Source organism: Hylobates moloch, unplaced genomic scaffold (genome assembly GCF_009828535.3).
Source record: "Hylobates moloch isolate HMO894 unplaced genomic scaffold, HMol_V3 SCAFFOLD_13, whole genome shotgun sequence".
Lineage (NCBI taxonomy): Eukaryota > Metazoa > Chordata > Mammalia > Primates > Hylobatidae > Hylobates > Hylobates moloch.
Window position 1 is genome coordinate 27,941,060 of NW_026652288.1, and position 21,466 is coordinate 27,962,525.

Below are 21,466 nucleotides of genomic sequence, written 5' to 3' on the forward strand. Positions count from 1 at the left end.
CCTCCAGCTCCTGGCCTCAGCTGATCCTCTTGCCTCAGGCTCCTGAGTAGCTGGGACTATAGGCACATACAATCATGCCTGGCTGATTTTTAATTTTTTTAGAGATGGAATCTCGCTATGTTGCCCAAGCTGGTCTCAAACTCCTGGCCCGGAGCAGTCATCCTGCCTCAGCCTCCCAAAGTGCTAGGATTACAGGCCCAAGCCACTGTGCCTGGCCAGGTGTCTTTGAGAGTGGTGCTATCCCACTGAACTGATGAGAAAGTTGAGTAGAACCAAAGAAAGAAAACTTGATAGAAGCAAGAATTATGATTGCGAATCACTAGCCTTTCTAATTTTCTCCAGTCTAAATTATGTTTTGCTCGTTTTATTTGACCAGTAAGGTAAAACCCCACGTGGGAGGAAGGGGAGTTGCTGTTTCATAATGGGTCAGAATCAAAACCCCATTGTCCCAAGTCAAGCTTTCAGACAGGCTGACTCCCTGCATTTTTCTATGTCAAAATAAAAACAATTCCTTTATGCTGTCACATTGCAGCCAAGTTAAGCCTTCAATACAGTCATGCATTGCTTAATGGCCAGGACACGTTCTGAGAAATGTGTCATTAAGCAGTATTGTCGTTGTGCAAACATCATAGAATGTACCAACCCAAACCTAGATAGATAGTGTAGCCTACTACACGCCTAGGCTGTCTGGTGAGCCTGTTGTTCCTAGGCTACAAACATACACAGCATGTTACTATACTGAATACTATAGGCAGTTGTAACACAATGGTAAGTATTTGTGGGTCTAAACATTTCTAAACATAAGAAAAGGACAGTAAACATATGGTATTGTAATCTTATGGGACCACTGTCATATATGGGGTCCATCATTAACTGAAATGTTGTATGTGGCTCATGACTACATGAGAGATGTGATAATTTGCAGACAGACTGAAGTTCACAAAGGGCTCTATTAGTTTCATTTGCATGGAAAAGACTAGTATTAATACATTCAGTATAGACAGATCGTACATTTGAGTTTTAGAGCCGAAAAGACTGACCTGGAAATGCTTTTCTGGTTTCATTTTAGTCTATTTAATTACCCCTACCATTGGAAAAGTTTTTAAAACTCTGGCCTCATCCTTCTAATTTATATCCACAGATTAAGTTTCAGTTCTAAGAATTATCAACTAATTTCATGTTTTATTTTATTCCATGAAGAGGTAGAAGGTACTTTCTCATCAGAACAGCCCTTATCACCCTTTTCTCCTCCCAAGTTAAGCCTGAGCCCCTGCCACACCAATTTCCTTCTCACCCTTCTTCCTCCCCGCAGCACTCTGTGGATCAGAAGTATCAATGCCAAGTCGTCCCTTTCATCTCCTCATAATTCTTCCCCAGCCACTTAGTGGGTTAGTCAGGCCTTGCCTTCTCTTCAGCCAGCCCTGCAGTCCTGGGAATGTCTTGAGTGAGTCCTGGAATCTCTGCACAGGGTGAGTTTCCTGTTGTACATGCTCAGCCCAATATTTTTTGATTCATGAATATTAAAGAATTAGAGATCACAAGGCCTTACCACCATCTTGCACCCTCTAAAAACATAATGACTCTTTTATTTCATGGCACTTGACTTAGTTTATTCAGCATGATCAGGGCAGCATTCAGGCTATAGCAAGCCTGTTAAATATTTACCCATGAGGCGGATATTTATACATGAATCAGCAGCACTTATCAGTGTGTGACACTGGATGTAGATTTTGGACCCTTACAAACTAAGAAACTACTGAGTTAAATAAAGGGTGAAATGACATCCTTTAAAAAATAAACTCTCAGTTAAAACTATCTTTCGTAGTGCCTAAAGTGCTTTACACCTGTTGAGGCTCACCCCTGATGACCAACCAAGTCATTCAGAATCAGACCTGCCAGAGTGGCTGGTCCATCACATTTGAGATCAGATGAATCTGATTGTTTGATGCTTGGGGTAGGAGAGTACTGAGGTATGAACAAAATTAAGAGAAGTTCCTGCTTGCTGCTGTGCGGGAAATTGTAAATGGAGATGAGCCGTACATCACAGTGTCTACTTTGGTGATGGTCTAAAGCCTCTAGGAGCCCCTCATCATATTGGGATGCTGGCCTCGCTCCCTGATAGCCAGACCTACTGTTTCTTCCCATCCCTGTAGTCTTTCATGATTAAAATCCCCCTCCTCTCAGGGAGGTAACATATTTCAGCAGAAACAGCCTGGACTCTGGTGACAGGCAAACCTGTGTTCAGATCTTGGTTTTACCTATGTCTAGTTGTGTGAACCTAGGCAGTATTTTCTGTTCTCTGAGCCTCGATTTTTTCACATGTAAAACTACAGTAATACTTCCCACCTCTTTGAACTATGGAGAGCATTTAATTAGATAATGTGATAAAGCACCTAGCAACATGTGTTAGTTCTTGGTAGTGACCGAAGCAGGGTGCGGAAACACGGGCCTGGCAGCAGAACACCTGGCCTTTGGATCTCTTCACACCTCTGCTTTTCTCCATCATTACAGGTAATTTTTGTCTAACGGCTGTATTTCAGAATGACACAATCCAAGCAGAGAGAGGGAGAGAGTTTCAAGTTTAAAGGATTACTCAGACTGTTTTCCTTCCTTGTATATAATTTAATGACTGATTAAAGACTTCTCTTGTAATATTTTATATAAGTCAAAGCCTATTACTGTCAACTCCAGGGAAGCATCCAACTTACTTTCTTTTTTGGAATTTTATTATGCCAAGGATTGTTCCTCTAAGTGAGCTATGAGTAGCTTGGATCTTGCCATTCTGTATGTTATGCAGATATTCAACCAGTAGCTACAGGACATAAATATTGTATTTATCTTTCTTGCACTATGGATTTTTTTTTCTTAATCAGCTTTCTATCCTAATGAAATCATTAGAACGTTCTGGTTAGATGTGTGCCTTCTGTGTTATTTGTGCATACACAAAGAGGAGACAAAAAGCCTTCCTCTGATTTATAGGAAGTCACAGGAATTTTCCTAGCCATCTTCAGAGTTTAGGCTAAATCTAATCCAATGCCTACTCTAAGCGTAGCAAAAGGAAATGATGGCCTTGCTGATTCTGTGCAGTTGCAGAATGCAGATGATTCATTAATGTCATACTTACTCAAACACTGTCTTATAATTTTCTCAGCTGTCAGAGTTGTGCTTTTAGGTAACATCTGAGTAGAAAAAGTCAATACTGAATATTTCCACTCCACATTGACTTCCTTGTGTCACTCGAGATTTTGTTCATTTAGACTCTTTATTTGCATGAGCAAACACAAAATTTATTTATTTATTTATTTTGAGACGGAGTCTCACTTTTGTCACCTGGGCTGGAGTGCAGTGGCACGATCTCCACTCACTGCAACCTCTACCTCCTTGGGTTCAAGCGATTTTCCTGCCTCAGCCTCCTGAGTAGCTGGGATTACAGGTGCATGCCACCATGCCCAGCTAATTTTTCTATTTTTAGTAGAGACAGGGTTTCACCATGTTGGCCAGAATGGTCTCGATCTCTTGACCTTGTGATCCGCCCCCCTCGGCCTCCCAAAGTGCTGGGATTACAGGTGTGAGCCACCGCGCCCAGCCCCACAAAATTTATTTTTACCAGGAAAATTAATTTCAGAAATCTGTAGTCAATAGGGAGACAGGATGGGTTTGGAGTCCTTTTAGTAGTGTTTTATACATATATATGCACATTCACATACATACTCCCTGTATCACAAACCCTAGACTGAGTGAAAGTGCCCTAAACTCTTTTTTTGTTTGTTTGTTTGTTTATTTTGAGACAGGGTCTCACTCTGTCACCCAGGCTAGGGTACAGAGGCACGATCTCGGCTCACTGCAACCTCTGCCTCCAGGCTCAAGTGATCCTCCCACCTCAGTTTCCTGAGTAGCTAAGGCTACAGGTGTGCACCACCATGCCTGGCTAATTTTTTAATTTTTTTTGTAGAGACGAAGTCTTCCTCTGTTGCCCAAGCTGGTCTTGAACTCCTGGACTCAAGTGATTTGCCAACCTCAGCCTCCCAAAGTGCTGGGATTATAGTCATGAGCCACTGCACCCGGCTGCCCTGAACTCTTTAGAAATGATTTTCTAGGCAGTTATTGTCACACCTTTTTCTTCCACTTACAACCTTGTAACTGTGGGGTCTTGGGTAATAATCCAACATTATAAATAAATAATCACAACATGAAGAAGTAATCACAACATTAAGGGATTTTAGGGATTCTTAAAAATATCCCATCATATTACAGAGAGGGTTTAGGGGGCTTATAGAAGTATATGCATTAAAATGAAATTAAGAAAAGAAAAACAAACTAAGGCAAAAGGAAAGTGAGCATAGGAAAGAAGATGAAGTCAAGATTAAGGGTGATAAATGAAATGTATGCCTTAAAATTCTGAACAATTTCTTTCAATAATTGTGTGCTGGTTAATTTAAACTGAAAAAAAGAATTTCTTTTTTTTTTTTTTCTTTTTTCTTTTTTTTTTTTTTTTTGAGACTGAGTCTCACTGTATCGCCCATGCTGGAGTGCAGTGGTGTGATCTTGGCTCACTGCAACCTCCACCTCCCAGGTTCAAGCAATTCTCATGCCTCAGCCTCCCGAGTAGCTGGGATTACAGGTGCCCGCCACCACACACCCAGCTAATCTTTGTATTTTTAGTAGAGACAGAGTTTCATCATGTTGGCCAGGCTGGTCTCAAACTCCTGACCTCAAGTGATCCTCCTGCCTCAGCCTCCCAAAGTGCTGGGATTACAGGCGTGGGCCACCATGCCTGGCCTGAAAGAAGGAATTTCTGAAAGTTCTGGAAATTACTTCTGATTCAACATTGTATCTTAGTGCCTGGATCAGTGATTATTGACTGCACCTTCTTGTATACCTTTTGAAATACAAGATAATGGCTGATAACCTGTAGAACTAGAGTGTTGCAGCAATTCATCTTAGTTCAGTTTCAATGTTTAACGAATAACTTATCTGTGCCCAGCAAAGAATTGGGCATAATGAAGAGTATAAAAGTGTATGTTTCAGTAATACTTACAGCCCATTAATATTGGTAAGACATTTACCCATACCACTCAAAATGTTCTAATCTGTACTGTTGTGTGTTATCAATGATGTATAATGCAAACATGCTAATTTATTTAAATGAATTAAAATACAGAAATGTAATCATAAAGTGAAGCCCATACACCCATCATCATTAACCTAGGCAGCTGGTGACCAGACTTTGATAAGAGAAGCCAAGTCTGCTTGGGGGTGTCACTTCTTAAGTTGCTTGAGCCCTAAGAGAGGTGTCCATTGTACTCTTGTCCTTTCAGTGCACTTGGAGGCTCCTCAGCTCTTCATATCCCAGCTTTTCCAGGAGGAGGATGTCTCATTGATTACGTTCCTCAAGTATGCCACCTGCTCACCAACAAGGTAAAAGCAAGTCCCCAACTCATCCCTCTTGTGAGATTTCTTCCTCCAGTCCACCACGTACCCAAAATCATCATGCATGCTCCATCCTTCTCGGACTGTCTGCTCAGTTTCAGCCTCCATCTGACACCTGCCCTTCCTACTGTGAATTACAGTTAATCTGTCTCTCTCCCTATTTCTTTGCTCTCTTTCTTCCTTTTGTAAGGATTCTGACCTCCTGTTCCAGTCTTATCTTCATCTCTTAACTTTATGTCTGGGATTTAAATCACGTCTTTCTTGAATTTCCTTTACCCAGTTTTTGCCAGATCTTGCACCTTCTTAAACTTTAAAACTTTGGAACCCCATTGCTTCCCAATTATCCAGTGCATGCACGCGTGTGTGCATGTGTTTGGCGGTAGTTGATATCAGAGTAATTGTTTAAAACTACCTTCATCCCTCTCTGCATTTCTGTACCTTACTTTTTAATAGTCAGCCTTTGATTCTTCCCACCATATCTGGGAGCAGTTCACTAGAGTCCTGTGCCTAGGGGTAAGATTCCCAAGTCAGCTGGTCTTTTTATTTTTTATTTTTTGAGACGGAGTCTCACTCTGTCGCCTGGGCTGGAATGTAGTGGCGCGATCTCGGCTGACCGCAACCTCCTCCCGGGTTCAAGCGATTCTCCTGCCTCAGCCTCCTGAGTAGCTGGGATTACAGGCACCCACCACCACGCCTGGCTAATTTTTATATTTTTAGTAGAGATGGGGGTTCACCATATTGGCCAGGCTGGTCTCAAACTCCTGACTTCAGGTGATCTGCCTACCTCAGCCTCCCAAATTGCTGGGATTACAGGCGTGAGCCACCATGCCAAGCCAGTCAGCTGGTCTTATACTCAGTCAGATGACCTAAAGCTTCTCTTAGCTACATTAATGAGCCATTTCATTAGCAAGTAGCTGAGTCTAACGATTATTGTTAGATATTTCCAAAAAGTGTAAAAATATACTTGTTAATGTCCATCTAGTACATTTAGCTGAAAACTAGTGATACTGATGCACAAACAATGCTGACTCTCTTTCTTCTCCCACATGGGCTGTGACTCAGTTTGTTTAGTTGCCAGAGTGCAATTTTCTTTGCTCCTGTTGACTTGTTCACATTGGCTTGGAAAAATAGATCTTTTGTTTGTCTCTTTCACTCAAAAGATAGCTCACTTCTATATAGAAAATAGTTTAAAAGTACAATAATATTTCAAGGGCTTCAGTATTATTTTTCAAATGTCAGAGAAACTAAAATCTAGCAACTCCGCCGTCTGTGGGCCTGGCACAGATTCCAGGCTTTAACCCTCATGCAGGGGTTGCTTCTCATCAGACCAAATTTCCCCAGCCTCTGCCCTCCTGCAAAACTGATCGGAGGACAGAATTCTTATTTACATTCTGGGGCTTTGCACTGCCTTCAAATCTGTGTCCCAGAATTATAGAGAAACATGCAAATTTGATCTTCTAGAATGGAGAAGAAAAGCCTTTTTAAAGCTCTCCAATTGAGATTAATTTCTAGTCATACATTTTCCTCAAAAAAAGTTATAACACCGTTTTCCCAGAAATATAAGAATCAGTCAATTTTTCTTATCTGGTTTTCTTTCATTAATTTTACTTGTCTTTTGAAATTGGTGTTCTTCTATTTGCTACAAATGAGGACAGTATGGGCTGCTTTTAGAAACAATCTCTTCAAATGAATTTCCATAATTATATTGGAATCTATCTTTATAGCCAGTTTTGTTGTGAGTTTCTGTTAAAATGGTTTTCTGTTTTTAAAATCAGTATACAGAACTGTTTTCATCCCCTTTTTAAACAAAGCCACTTAAGCAAACTTATCATCTGTTTTTCTTTTCTCAAAATAACATTTCTGATCCCGCATTAAGCCTGCAAAGTAAGCGCTGTTTTTATAAATTGACATAAACCCCTATTATATAAATAGAATTGTTTTACATTTAAAGGGTTCAACATGGCTATCAGTACCAATTGTGTCAATGTTATTTCAAGCACTTTATCTTGAGCTTTTGTTAGCCATGGAAACTCAGTGTGGTTATAGCCAATATAAACAATTTTGGGGGTCTCTCCTTCCCACTGTTTCTTCCAGCCATCATGAGAACATTATAAGGAATGTGTTTTCGTGTTAGAAGCTGGTGGGTAAATGACTAACTTTCAGATGCCTAGCTTAATGAGTTCGTAATTTTTTTATAGAAACTGTCATTGGGTGATAATGAGGAAATATAAAAAGACAAAGCAAAATAAAATCTCCTATTGTAATGCTCCTTATTCTGAATATCAGAATTTTAAAATGAGAGAAGCATTATTCTGCCTTTTTAAATAGGAACTCAGGATAACCAGATAACCCCATTTGATGAGAGAAAGTTTTTTACAGAGATGTCAGCTGATGTATGCAAAAGGAATGATGGGATTCAAAAATCATCATTTTGCAGTCCCTAATGAAATAATTGATTCAGACAAGGATCTCCAATAAATACTAAAACCATTAGGTGAAAGGTTGATGGGAAACTAGGTCTTCCCATGCTTCAGAGGGTATGTCCATAGACTATTCACTGTGGCAGAGGGAGCATTCCCTTCCAATGGAGGGGTCTGTCTGTCGTCACCTTAGCCAAGTGATCAGGCCTGGTATCATCTAGGAAGTTTTCTTGCCAAAAATGTGCAACCTGGACCTAATCACCCTTTAGCTCTAATTTCTAATTTATTGGAAATACAGAGAGTAAAGGAAAAAGGAAGAAAACAGAATTGAGACGTTCTATAAGACTACTAGCCCAATTTCTTTTCTTTTTTCTTTTTTTTTTTTTTAAGAGATAAGATCTTGCTTTTTTTTTTTTTTTTGAGACGGAGTCTAGCTCTGTCGCCCAGGCTGGAGTGCAGTGGCACAATCTCGGCTCACTGCAAGCTCAGCCTCCTGGGTTCAGGCCATTCTCCTGCCTCAGCCTCTCCGAGTAGCTGGGACTACAGGTGCCCGCCACCACACCCGGCTAATTTTTTTGTATTTTTGGTAGAGACGGGGTTTCACCGTGGTCTCGATCTCCTGACCTCATGATCCGCCCGCCTCGGCCTCCCAAAGTGCTGGGATTACAAGCGTGAGCCACCACGCCCAGCCAAGATCTTGCTCTTTTAAAGAGATGAGGTCGCCCAGGCTGGGGTGCAGTGATGCCATCTAAGCTCAATGCAGCCTTGAACTCCTGGGCTCAAGCATTCCTCCTGCCTCAGCCTCCTGAGTAGCTAGGGCTATAGGTGCATATGACCATACCCAGCTAATTTCTTTTATTTTTTGTAGAGATGAGGTCTGGCTGTGTTGCTGAGGCTGGTGTTGAATTCCTGGCCTGAAGTAATCCTCCTGCCTCAGACTCCCAAAATACTGGGATTACATGAGTGAGATTCCACATCTGGACATAGCCCAATTTATTTGAAAAATCAGTGTCATATGTGTGCATGCAGGCACACACACATACACACACTCAAGGAGGTACTATTTATTATAGATTTAGAAACTTAAAAGGCATTAAAAACAAATGGCTGATCCTTAATCATACATTGCTTTTTAAAAAACATTTTGGGCCAGGCTTAGTGGCTCACACCTGTAATCCTAGCACTTTGGGAGGCTGAGGCAGGCTGATCACCTAAAGTCAGGAATTCGAGACTAGCCTGCACAACATGGGGAAACCTCGTCTCTACTAAAAATACAAAAATTAGCAGAGCATAGTGGCGGACTCCTATAATCCCAGCTACTTGGGAGGCTGAGGGAGGAGAATCACTTGAACCCAGGATGTGGAGGTTGCAGTGAGCTAAAATCGCGCCATTGCACTCCAGCCTGGGCAACAAGAGCGAGACTCTGTCTCAAAAAAAAAATTATTTTAATTCTTTTGAATTAAAACATAGAAATAAACATTTTGGGGACAATTAGGAAATTTTGAAAATGGACAGGGTACTAGAAGAATTCAGAGACCAATTGCTAAATTTGTTGGGTACAATAATGGTATTGTGGTTATGTAGAAGAAAGTTTTATTGTTTAGAGATGCATACTGAAATATTTAGGAGTGAACTGTCATGATGTCTCTCATTTCCTTTGAAGTGTTGATTGATAGGTTGATAGATAGATGGATGGCTGGAGGAAGCAAGTAGGCACAATAGTCATAGTTGTTGAATGTAGGTAGTGGGAATACCGGTGTTCACTTTACTATTCTTTCTGCTTCTCTGAATCTTTGAAATTTCTTATAATAAAGCATTTAAAAGCTTCCCACTCTACTTCTCAGCTTTGGGTTTCTATTCCAGGTGCAGTACGTGATTCAAGGGTATCACAAAAGAAGAGAGTATATTGCTGCTTTTCTCAGTCACTTTGGCACGTAAGTTCTGCCCTGTTTGAACAATATACCAGTGATGCCCTCACTTGCTGATGACCTCAACATGGGGGCTTGATTAAGAAAATAGCACTTAGTTCTTACACATGATACCTTTTTTTTTTTTTTTTTTTTTTTTTTTGCGACAGAGTCTCGCTCTGTCACCCAGGCTGGAGTGTAATGACATGATCTTGGCTCACTGCAACCTCCACTTCCCGAGTTCAAGTGATTCTCCTGCCTCAGTCTCCTGAGTAGCTGGGATTATAGGCATGGGCCACCACACCCAGCAAATTTTTGTAGTTTTAGTAGAGACGGGGTTTCGCCGTGTTGCCCAGGCTGGTCTCAAACTCCTGACCTCGTGATCCACCCACCTTGGCCTCCCAAAGTGCTGGGATTACAGGCGTGAGCCACCACACCCGGCCTCACATGATACCTTTTTAATGCCACTTTGATCCTTTTTGGTATGCTGTTTATACCAAAGCTCCCAGGATCCCCCCCCCCCCCCCCTTTTTTTTTTTTTCTGTATTCTTTGGCAAATGGTAGAATCAAATATCTTCCATAGAGCAGCAGCCTGGACAGCCCTGAACTCAATAGTAGTAATGGTGGTAACGGTCACTTGTTGTAGAACTCTCTACAATTTGCATAGCACTTTTCACTTCCATGCCCTGACAGTAGCCATGGGGTGAACCAGGCAAGCATCACTGACACATTTTGTTGAAGAAGCTCTGAAATTGCGGTAAGTTCAGTAACCCAATGGAAGTCACGCCCCTAGAAGAAGTGGAGCCAGGGCAGGAACCCCATTTCCCCAGGACTCAGGTCTCCTGCTAGGACTCCACTGCCAACAGTGCCACACAGATCTGGGGAGGAAATCCAGCATTCGTTGCAAAAGCGGTGGCTTGCACTTGAGGTTAGGAGTTGAAAGCAAGCACCGATAGGGGAGAGGGAAGCCTGTGACACCATGGGCACCTCTGGCTGCTCCATCCCTGTGCCTTTGCCCTTTCCTTCTGGCTGCCTGTGGCTGTGCTGCCCTGCAGCCCTGTTTCCTTAAGTAAATCAGAGGCCTGATCAAGCTTCTCCTCAGTCTTTGCTCAGTGAGACAGGGAATGCGTTTTCCTCACAGTCTTTAGCAGGTGGAACATTCTACCCATTGTGGGTAACCAGGCACTAAGGTTTTAGAGGTCTGATGATAGCCCACCTTATTCCACAGAAGGCTTATAAATATATCTAGTAATACAAAATTAAAATTTTAAATAAGGAAATTAGGAAAAAAGGAAATTAGGAATAGGGAGAGAAGATGAAACCAAGAAAATGATTTGTCACTCTCTGGGATATAATTTTCAAACCATAGCACAATTATAAGAAAATTTCTGACTCCTCAAACCAATTTTAAGACATTTTTCTCATTCTCATAATGGAATTTTTCATTTCTCCAAAATAGAAGTGTCAATAACCAAACAGTATGCTCTCACATGCCTCTCACATGAGTCTTTAATACTTAAGATTTTTTTCAGCTTTGTTTGTGAACATTTTGAGAAAATACTTTTGATACAAATAGTGGTTAATAAATAATACCATTGATCTTCTTATTTTTAGGTATGATTATCTTTAGTATATATAATTAAACATGAAGAAGCTAGCACAGTGGCCTCCAAAATGTAGTACACACACCCCAGAAGTTACACAGCTCACTCTATTGAAGTACAAGAAATATATGAAAATTACATTTACATTTGCTTTCAAATCTCACTTTTTAATGTACTTTTTTGCGTATGTTTTATTATGCATGTAGTACAGTAGTATACTAAAAAGGATTACATACTTGTCTTTGCCTATGGGATGCAGGATCTGAAAAGTATTGATATCAGCACTATAACATTATTGGGCTAATTATAAATTCATAGAGAGGCCAGGCACAGTGGCTCACGCCTGTAATCCCAGCACTTTGGGAGGCCAAGGTGGGCGATCACCTGAGCTCAGGAGTTCGAGACTAGCCTGGCCAACATGGCAAAACCCTGTCTCTATTAAAAATACAAAAATTAGGCCGGGTGCGGTGGCTCACACTTGTAATCCCAGCACTTTGGGAGGCCGAGGCGGGCAGATCATGAGGTCAAGAGTTCGAGACCAGCCTGGCCAACACAGTGAAACCCCGTCTCTACTGAAAATACAAAAATTAGCTGGGCGTGGTAGCGGGTGCCTGTAATCCCAGCTACTTGGGAGGCTGAGGCAGGAGAATCCCTTGAACCTTGGAGGCGGAGGTTGCAGTGAGCCGAGATCATGCCACTATACTCTAGCCTGGGTGACAGAGCTAGACTCCATCTCAAAAAAATTAAAAAATTAAAAAAAAAATTAGCTGGGCATAGTGGCAAGTGCCTGTAATCCCAGCTATTCGGGAGGCTGAGGCAGGAGAATTGCCTGAACCTAGGAGGCAGAGGTTGCAGTGAGCCAAGATCGCACCACTGCACTCCAGCCTGGGCAATAGGGTGGGACTCCGTCTCAAAAAATAAATAAATAAATTCATAGAAATATAAACTAAAGAATTGTCGACTTAAGATCTGAATGATATACCAACCATTTTTTAGCAGATCACTTACCCTTCAGTATCTTAGTTCTTTTGCCTTTACAAGGGGTATAACTGTTCCTTCCAACTTAAACTGGGCGGGCATCAATATCAACGGTCCGATTGGCCTGGTTTGGTCAGGGATAAGGCATCTCTAATGACATCAGAGTCCTCCTTGTATGGATGAGAAAGAAAATTATATCTGTCCTTAGCGTGGTTAGTATTGTCACATTATGGTGACATCCTCCAGGTGCTCAGCTCTTGAGGGAAATTGATGAGGTGAGCCTACAGAATTGCACCTGGCCCCTTCAGAGGTCAGGGGATGTTCTCTTTTGACACATGAAATATGCATCTCCCTTCCTGAACCCAGCATCCACCCATCTAATGTTGCTACTTTGCCTTAAGCCCAGTGGGAAGGACAGGGGGACACAGTGAAAGGGGACACAGTTGTCTGGTGTGATTACCCTAACCCAGCTCAAGAAGAAAAGTAATATATAACACTAAATTTAGTAATACTGTCATTGCATATTACTATGTAATGCCCAGTGAAAGTCAGACTTAACAATCACTGTACAGGTAGTATGCTGACATTTGGCATTACGGTGTCATTGCTGACTTGATTTCTTAGTATGTCCTTCTACTCATAATTAATATAATAACTCACATTTGTATGGTATTTTATGATTTATCTTATTTGTTTTTTACAACCCTGTAATGAATTTTGCAAATATTTTTATACTTGTTTTGCAGGTAAGGAAACTGAGGCTGCAAAGGTTAAGTGGTTTGCCTGAGGTCATAGTAGATAGTCCATGGCAAAGCTGTGACTTAAACCTAGATACTGTCATTCCAAACCCTAGGCCCTTCCTGCATTAATCCTCACTTGCCTTAAACCCGTCTCAGAGTCAATAACCCTGACTTCACGAATATATTCTTTACTTGGTTTTATTGTTTTTATACCTTATTTTTATGAGGGTTTTTTTTTGTTTGTGTGTGTATGTTTTTATTACTTAGAGGTGTCGTGGAGTATGATGCAGAAGGCTTTACAAAACTCACTCTGCTGCTGATGTGGAAAGATTTTTGTTTTCTTGTACACAGTGAGTATACTTTTGCTGTCAGCATGTCAGCATACATTTTTAAATGTCCTAAACCACATGTAATAATCAGTACTAGAACCTTTTCTGTCCTGTCTCGGTTCCTTTTACTGTAGCGTATATATAGATTTATTGTGGGATATTAAAGAGAAAATATCTCTAGGCCAGTGGTTCTCAACGACTGGAGCAATTTTGCACCTCAGGGGATGTTTGGCAATGCCTGGAGACATTTTTGATTGTTATGACTGAGGGAAGGGGATTTGCTACTGGCATCTAATGGGTAGAGGTCAGTGATGCAGCTAAACATCCTACAATGCACAGGACAGCCCCTCACAAAAAAAAAAAAAAGAAAATTATTGAACGCAAAATGTCAGTATTGCCAAGCTGGAGAAACCTTACCCTAAACAGATTTCTGTTTCAAATTATCTTTTCAGTATCAGGCCTCAAGACTTTTGGGATTATTGGAAACATACCTGCTGTGATCATTTGGTTATCATCCTTATTCAATGAAAAGTCTACAACTTTGATAAAATGTAATACATAACTTAAAGATGGGGCAATATTTTAATGTATCCCCAACATCATTTCTTCATGTTCTTCTGTGTAGTAGGCATACTTAATGGTGGTTGTCACATATTAATCCGTCAGTCCATAAACATTGACCCAGCTTTCTCTTGATAGATAACTTAGAGTCTTTTGATTTCCTAATTATGTAAGAACCAGTGACCCATGGAGTCAGGTTCAAGTTGCAAGTCAACTGAGACCTTCATTCTGTAGTAATTTGGTACATACAATGTTCAGTCTTCAGGCCAAGGCAAAGGAGCCAACTTTCCCAGCTTGAGTTAGAGAAAAGCAGTGGGTTTGAACTGACTTCACTCAAACCCATGGCTTTTAGAACTTACCCTATGCCTTAATAAACTACTGCAGGAGGAATAACTTTGGCTGTATTTAGCCAAGGCATTAGACAGTATAAAGATACTGACTTTAAGGGATTTTTCTTCTGCAGCAGATTTACCTTCTTTGTTATGATTTGCTTTGATTAAAATAGTTCTTAAGTTCATTTTTCTATGTGATTACACACCAATAGATAATAAGGGAAGAAACCAAAAAAACATCCATAGTGGCAGAAAGAAGAAAACGTCTAAGTAAAACCTTATCACGGTAAAATTCATATAGAGATGATTGAGCACAGGCCACAGTTTTAAGGAGATGGGCCTCTCTGCCTTGAGGTGTTGCCCAACAATCACCACTTTTCAAAGTGTCAGGCACCTTGTCACCACCATAACCTACAGTGTGGAACCAGGTAAGGAGGAAGCCCCACAATCAAGGCCTCCTGGCAATCTCCTCTTTGCTCACGGTCTTCGATGGCCCTACTAATCTGAGCCTAACACTGGTACTGCAGCCACCACTTTTGATCCTGACCTTATATATGCTTGCTTTGGTTTGGCATTCTGAGGCTTAATTCCTTTGTGAAATCTCACTTCCTGTTTGCTGTATTCACTTTACCTTAACGACCTTGGTCCCAGTGATTCTTTCTCTAACCTGATGACCCAACGGCAGATCTTGATTGCTTCCTTAATTTATTAATATCTCTTGTGACTTGGGAAAGTTGTCTGGTGTGATTGCCCTAACCCAGCTCAAGAGGGAGCTGGGCCTTACCTCAAATGATGGTGGTGACAGTCTCATGCCTCCTGAGTGGCTGTGGACAACTCCATCACAGCAGGACAATTGCAAACACTAAGATGAATGCTTCAACCAGTTCCTTCATCTCAAAGTGGCATAATAGCCCATGTTTTTCCTGAATCTTTAGTCTCCTAGCCGTGGTTCTACTTTCTGTTGATGTCAGATCGTATCAGAATAAGGTGAAAAATATATTTCATGGCATTGCTCAATTATAACCTATGTTTTCCACATGTAACTCAAAGATGACTATTCTGGTGGTTGCTAGCAAGAAGACATTGTCACTTGCAATGATGGTCAGGGATAAAAGAACATTCACCTCTCAGCTCCTGCCAACTCTTTTGTCAGTACATTCAGTAATGTAGCTATTGCTGTTGCTGTTGAAGGTTTATTCCCCACAGAATATTTTCTCCTTGGTACCATGTGTTCAGTATTTCTTACAGCTCCTTCTCCGCCTTTCTATCTTAGCTTTTCCAAATCAGACATGCAGAATTGAGTCCCAAAGTCATCTTTTCATTTCATTTTGAATTACCTTCTTCAGAAACATAAAACCCCCAGGCACTCATTAGAACAGCTACCTGGGACCTTGGGAATTGTTTAATTGACTTTTTCCCGTGTTTCCTGGAGCTCTTATTCCTGTACTCCCCCAGCTGTTTGGTCCCTGTCTCTTAGCATCACTGCCACACTCTTGGCTCTTCTGGCAGATAAGACCCTGCCTGTGAATCAAAGGACTTTGATGCTGTTTCCTGCTCCATCACTAACTCACAGCCTGTCTTTAAATAAATTATTTTCACCCATTTCCTTTTTTCTTATCTAAAATATAGGACTTGCTACCTCAGAGTGAAGCTTGGTTAGATAATGTGTTTTACTTAGTCATGCAGTTAAGCATCTGACACTTACCTTCCTTTAGAAGCATCTGCTGGCTTGGTTACAATGCCCAAGGGACCACTTGTTCCTTTTTCTCCCTTCCACGAAGATGGGGAGGGGAATATGAGGTGGCAGAGACTTAACAAAGAACATTGCAGTGAATTATTCTGAGATCTCAAGAGGTGAAGAGGAGGAAGAAAGTGCCTGGAAATAAAGCCATTCCCCTGTGGCTGCCTCTACTACTTCATGGAGGTTGAAGACCTAGTAGGACATGAAATAGCATCTCTGTTCTCCCCTTCCTCCCTATTCTCCCCGGGCCCAGAATGATTGCTACTGATAGGACAGCTCCTGGCAATAATTATGTGCATTTTGGAGGCTAGAGGAAAGAGGCACTCTTCTTGAGACAGATAGCTCTGACCTCAGACTTTGCCAGAGTTTGAAAAAGCAGATTGCCTTAAGGAAAAGCATCGCACAGATTCTGGGATCTCTCAGGAGGTACTGCAACATCCTCGCATTCTGGCAGTTCCAGGAGTGGGGACTGTGGCCATGATTGTGGCCATGGAGCATTTCCATCCACTTATTCCTTCCTTGCATCATTCATTTTCAGCATGTCTCAAATCTTGGAACTGCAGCAGGATCAGAAACTTGCTCCCATCCAGAAACTATTTTTAGGAAACTTTCCTGGCCATCATCTAAGAATTATTCATAGCAGTTGTATAGGCAATTCCATATTTGCCAAATTATGCTTACCTCTGGAGGTAGATGTTACCTTTAAGCTAGTAGCTTTTCTTTATTTTCTTTTCTTTTTTTTTTTTTTTTTGAGACAGAGTTTTGCTCTTGTTGCCCAGGTTGGAGTGGAATGGCAGGATCTTGGCTGACTGCAACTTGTACCTCCCAGGTTCAAGCAATTCTCCTGCCTCAGCCTCTCGAGTAGCTGGGATTACAGCCATGCACCACCATGCCTGGCTAATTTTGTAATTATAGTAGAAACGGGGTTTCCGCATGTTGGTCAGGCTGGTCTCAAACTCCCGACCTCAGGTGATTCACCTGCCTTGGCTTCCCAAAGTGCTGGGATTACAGGCGTGAGCCACTGTGCCTGGTCCACTAGTAGCTTTTCAGAATGCAGCGTGGCAAGAGAACCAGATAGCAAGGCGAAGTAACAACAAAAAACATCCTCTGGGGAAAAGCTACGTGCTTTTTTCATGGGTCCCAATCAACTGCACTGTAAGTAGACATACAAGGAGGCAGCTGTCTACAGGAGCAGAGTTGCTGCTTGGAAGGGGAGACAATTGAGTATTGAGATTTGTGACTGTATGACAAGCTGTCTTTTTCCATTACCTATAAATCTTTGGTAAATGACCCTTTGAGTCATTCAGCCTGGACTGTAGGCCTTGTCTCCCTGGTAAAATTCCTGTTAGACCAAATCTGACCACTTTTTTCTCTTGTTTTCCTCTACCTCCAACTTAACTGAATTCTGAGTTTACTAAGAACCTACTGCACGCTCAGTACTATGCGATGTATTAGGGGATGTAAGTATATAACTCAGAGTTGACCTTAAGATACTTACAGTAACATAGCACAGAAATTGGAAAACTACAGCCTGTGGGCCAAATCCCGTGTCAGCCTGTTTTTAGAGGAACCTTGAGCTAAGTATACCTTGAGCTAAGTATAGATTTTTGTTTGTTTGCTTGCTTGTTTTTTTTTTTTTTTTTTTTGAAACAGTTTCTCACTCTGTCGCCCAGGCTGGAGTGCAGTAGTGTGATCTTGGCTCACTGCAGCCTCCGCCACCTGAGTTCAAGCGATTCTTCTGCCTCAGCCTCCCGAGTAGATGGGACTACAGGCATGTGCCACCACGCCCAGCTAATTTTTGTATTTTTAGTAGAGACCGGATTTCACCACGTTACCCAGGCTGATCTTGAACTCCTGGCCTCAAGCAATCCACCCGCCTAGGCCTCCCAAAGTGCTGGGATTATAGGCGTGAGCCACCACGCCCTGCCCTAAGGGTAGCTTTTATATTTTAAAAGGATTGTTAGAAAACACAAAGAAGCAGAAGAATATGCAGCAGAGACAGTATATGGTTTGCAAGGCCTAAAATATTTGACCCTTCACAGAAGTTTGCCAACTTCTTGTCTAGTTGATGAGAAAAAAGATTAGGTCAAGGTGAAGTACAATGGTATGCATTTTTAAAACAAATATTTTATGACTTGTCTACTTTATGCAAGACACAGTTATATGAGAGAGCCTCATATGTTATATGTCTTGGTCTGAGGGAGGTCTTCTTTCTCTCTCTCCAGACTGGAGTGCAGTGGTGCAATCATGGCTTACTATAGCTTCAACTTCCTGGGCTCAGGTGATCCTCCCACCTTAGCCTCCCAAGTAGCTGGAACTATACATACGCGCCACCACGCCCAACTAATTTTATGTAGGGACGAGGTTTTGCTGTTTCCCAGGCTGGTCTCAAAACACCTCGGGCTCAAGGGATCCACCTGCCTCAGCCTCCCAAAGTGTTAGGATTACAGGCAAGAGCCACCACACCCAGCTTCTTTTCTTTCTTAATGAAGTCTAATGAGAAAAACAGACAATAAAGACATAAACTTAACAAATATATAAATTCAAAAGGTGACAAGTAGCGTGATGGAACAAAGTAAAAGGCTATGAATGGAGAATAAGAAGGAAATGCTGTGAGGGTGGTAGGGAAGACCTCCTATAGAGGTGACATTTCAGCTGAGACCTTAGCAGTGATTCAGACAGCCAAGGAAGGCAATTCCGGGACAGGAATCCCTGTGCAAAAGCCCTGAGCCCTGAGCCCTGAGGCAGCAAAGAGCTCTGCTGAAGCAGGCGTGGCTGGAGCACAGTGAGGAAGGGGAAGGGCATTTGTTGAACTATTTTTTTTTTTTTTTAGCTATCTAATGTTGAGTTACTTTCTTTGTGGTTTATTCTAGAGATTACAATATGCATCTTTAACATAATTGCCTTAAGATTAATAATGCCTTCATTCTGGTAAAATATAACAACATTGCTCCTTGTCCTCTGCTTATTTGTTCTATTAATTGTCATATATATTACATCTATATATGTTATAATATAAACACAACAATGTAGCTTTTTCTGTCATAACTATAAACAATCATATATATATATATATATATATATTTTTTTTTTTTTTTTTTTTTTTTGAGACGGGGTCTCGCTCTGTCGCCCAGGCTGGAGTGCAGTGGCGCGATCTCAGCTCACGGCAACCTCCGCCTCCTGGGTTCAAGCGATTCTCCTGCCTCAGCCTCCCTGGTAGCTAGGATTACAGGCATGTGCCACCACTCCCGGCTAATTTTTTGTGTTTTTAGTAGAGACAGGGTTTTGCCATGTTAGCCAGGATGGTCTCGATCTCCTGACCTCGTGATCTACCCGCCGTGGCCTCCCAAAGTGCTAGGATTACAGGCGTGAGCCACCACACCCAGCCACAGTCTTACGTTTTTGAAAGAGAAAAAAAGTTACCTTTGGATTTTGCCCTGCGCGTTATTTCCAGTGTATCTTTGCAAGACTTTGATTGCTATGTTCCTCCATTTCAGAGCTGTAGGATTGGGGCCGGGGTGGCAGTGTTTATTCAGTCTAATGAATGATAAGGTTCTTACTCTGATTTTTTTCTTTATTTTAAATGACTAATGTTCACACAGATGTCTTAGTATTATTCTTTCTGTATTTGTCTTTAACTATCTATTTGTTCATTCATTGGTTTTAAGTTGACATGAAGTAAAAGGAAAGCAGTTATTTTGTTTTTCAGAGAACACAGTTTCTGGTAAGACTTTTTTTTTTTTTAAAGCCAGAGGAAATCAACAACTTCAGACTAATTCTGGTAGTCATTTAAATAATTCTTTCCTTATAGGCCTGTAATCAAGGCCAATAAATTAGAAATCAGGACAGCTTTTGAAATTTTAAGTAAAAATCAGAAGCTTCTGTTTATTGCTACAAATGCTTCTGCCAAGCTCTGATTTTGTCAGGCTCTCCAATTCCTAGTATAACCAAGGAAATTATTTGCATTGATGTCGCACTGTCACCTCACCACTAAAACACAAAGCTGTCGTAGTAGCAGCCACTCAGTTCCTGAGCTAAGCGAGGTAGACTTTCATCTCCCCGCTATAGAAACAGTGTTTTGTTGTAGAATATTTAGCACTCAACAAACAAGATGGCTACTACATAAATCGGTAAAACCAAAACTGTGATGTTGCTCAAAACTTGCTTACTTTTTTGGATACAGATCACATCTTTATGTAAAGGAATGTATTTGAAGAGCAAATCAGAATCAGTAAAATAATTAAAATTACGAACCACAATGCTATGTGTTAGAATTTGTTTCAAGCCAAATCTATAGAAAGTGTAATATTATTTTAGAATTACCATGTTTACCTCATATCAGACATAAAGATTCTTAGTTTAATTTTATCATTTCTAGTATTAATAACTATCAGGCCAGGTGCAGTGGCTCACTCCTGTAATCCCAGCACTTGGGGAGGCCAAGGTGAGTAGATCACCTGAGGTCAGGAGTTCGAGATCAGCCGAAACATGGTGAAACCCTGTCTTTACTAAAAATACAAAAATTAGCCAAGCATGGTGGCACCTGTAATCTCAGCTTCTTGGGAGAGGCTGAAATAGAAGAATCGCTTGAACTTGGGAGGTAGTGGTTGCAGTGAGCCGAGAACATGCCATTGCACTCCACCCTGGGCGAGAGGAGTGAAACTCCATCTCAAAAAAAAAAAAGCAAAAAAACTATCAAAGCAACAGGAATGAAAATTAATTATCAACAAAATATCAAACCACTCAGTTCTCTAATATTGTTCTGAATGATAAAAGAATATGGAAAAAGATAAAAGAAAATTTACTAAATGCCTTTTTGCTTTAATTATGAGAACTATTGAGTCCTTTAGATACTTTTACATTTTGGTTAATTTTTATACTGAGACTTCCTTGAAAGTGGTTAGCTCTACTAGGCAAAGTGGTTTTCGTCTTTTGATGATACACACAAGCACACCCTTCGCCCAGTTTACAGTTCAGAGAGCTCCAGTCCTTCAGCAACTACTGTCACTATTTTGACTCAAATTGAAACTTCTGTTTCATCTTTAGAGTTTACTTCCAGAAAGCCTGTTTTGTAATTTCTGACACTAGTTTGAGAACTTACTGGATTAATCTTCACTGGGAGTATTGTCTTCATTGTAATACCTTAGAATTACATGACCCCTTTTTAGTGACCTTAAAGGATTTCTTTTAAGGAAGAAGGTTATAAATCACTTGCACAATCGTGCAATGAATTTTTCCCCTGTACCCTCTTATATACGTTGTATGAATCTTTTCAGTTGTAATTATTGGATTAAGTAATTGCTAAAGCAAGTGTTTCTGATCAAAGAAAGGTCTTGAAAAATTAGCAATTTTGACTTCTCGGTGATTTTTGACATGCTATCAAATTAACAACTATAACTCAAGAAGTCATCTTACCCAGTGAAA

The 21,466-nt window shown here is 41.0% G+C and overlaps 1 protein-coding gene across 10 annotated transcripts in view; it reads left to right on the top strand.

Moving 5' to 3' along the window:
- Window positions 1-21,466, top strand: part of BABAM2 (BRISC and BRCA1 A complex member 2) — a 576,872-nt gene that overhangs the window by 465,616 nt on the left and 89,790 nt on the right. For 9 of the 10 annotated variants that reach the window (XM_032172579.2, XM_032172582.2, XM_032172577.2 and 6 more), the window contains 3 exons: window positions 5,319-5,418; window positions 9,714-9,784; window positions 13,347-13,429. In XM_032172579.2, coding sequence (XP_032028470.1) covers window positions 5,319-5,418; window positions 9,714-9,784; window positions 13,347-13,429 — 254 coding nt within the window. The remainder of the gene's footprint in view (window positions 1-5,318; window positions 5,419-9,713; window positions 9,785-13,346; window positions 13,430-21,466) is intronic. The other variant, XM_058426957.1, reaches the window with a different exon arrangement.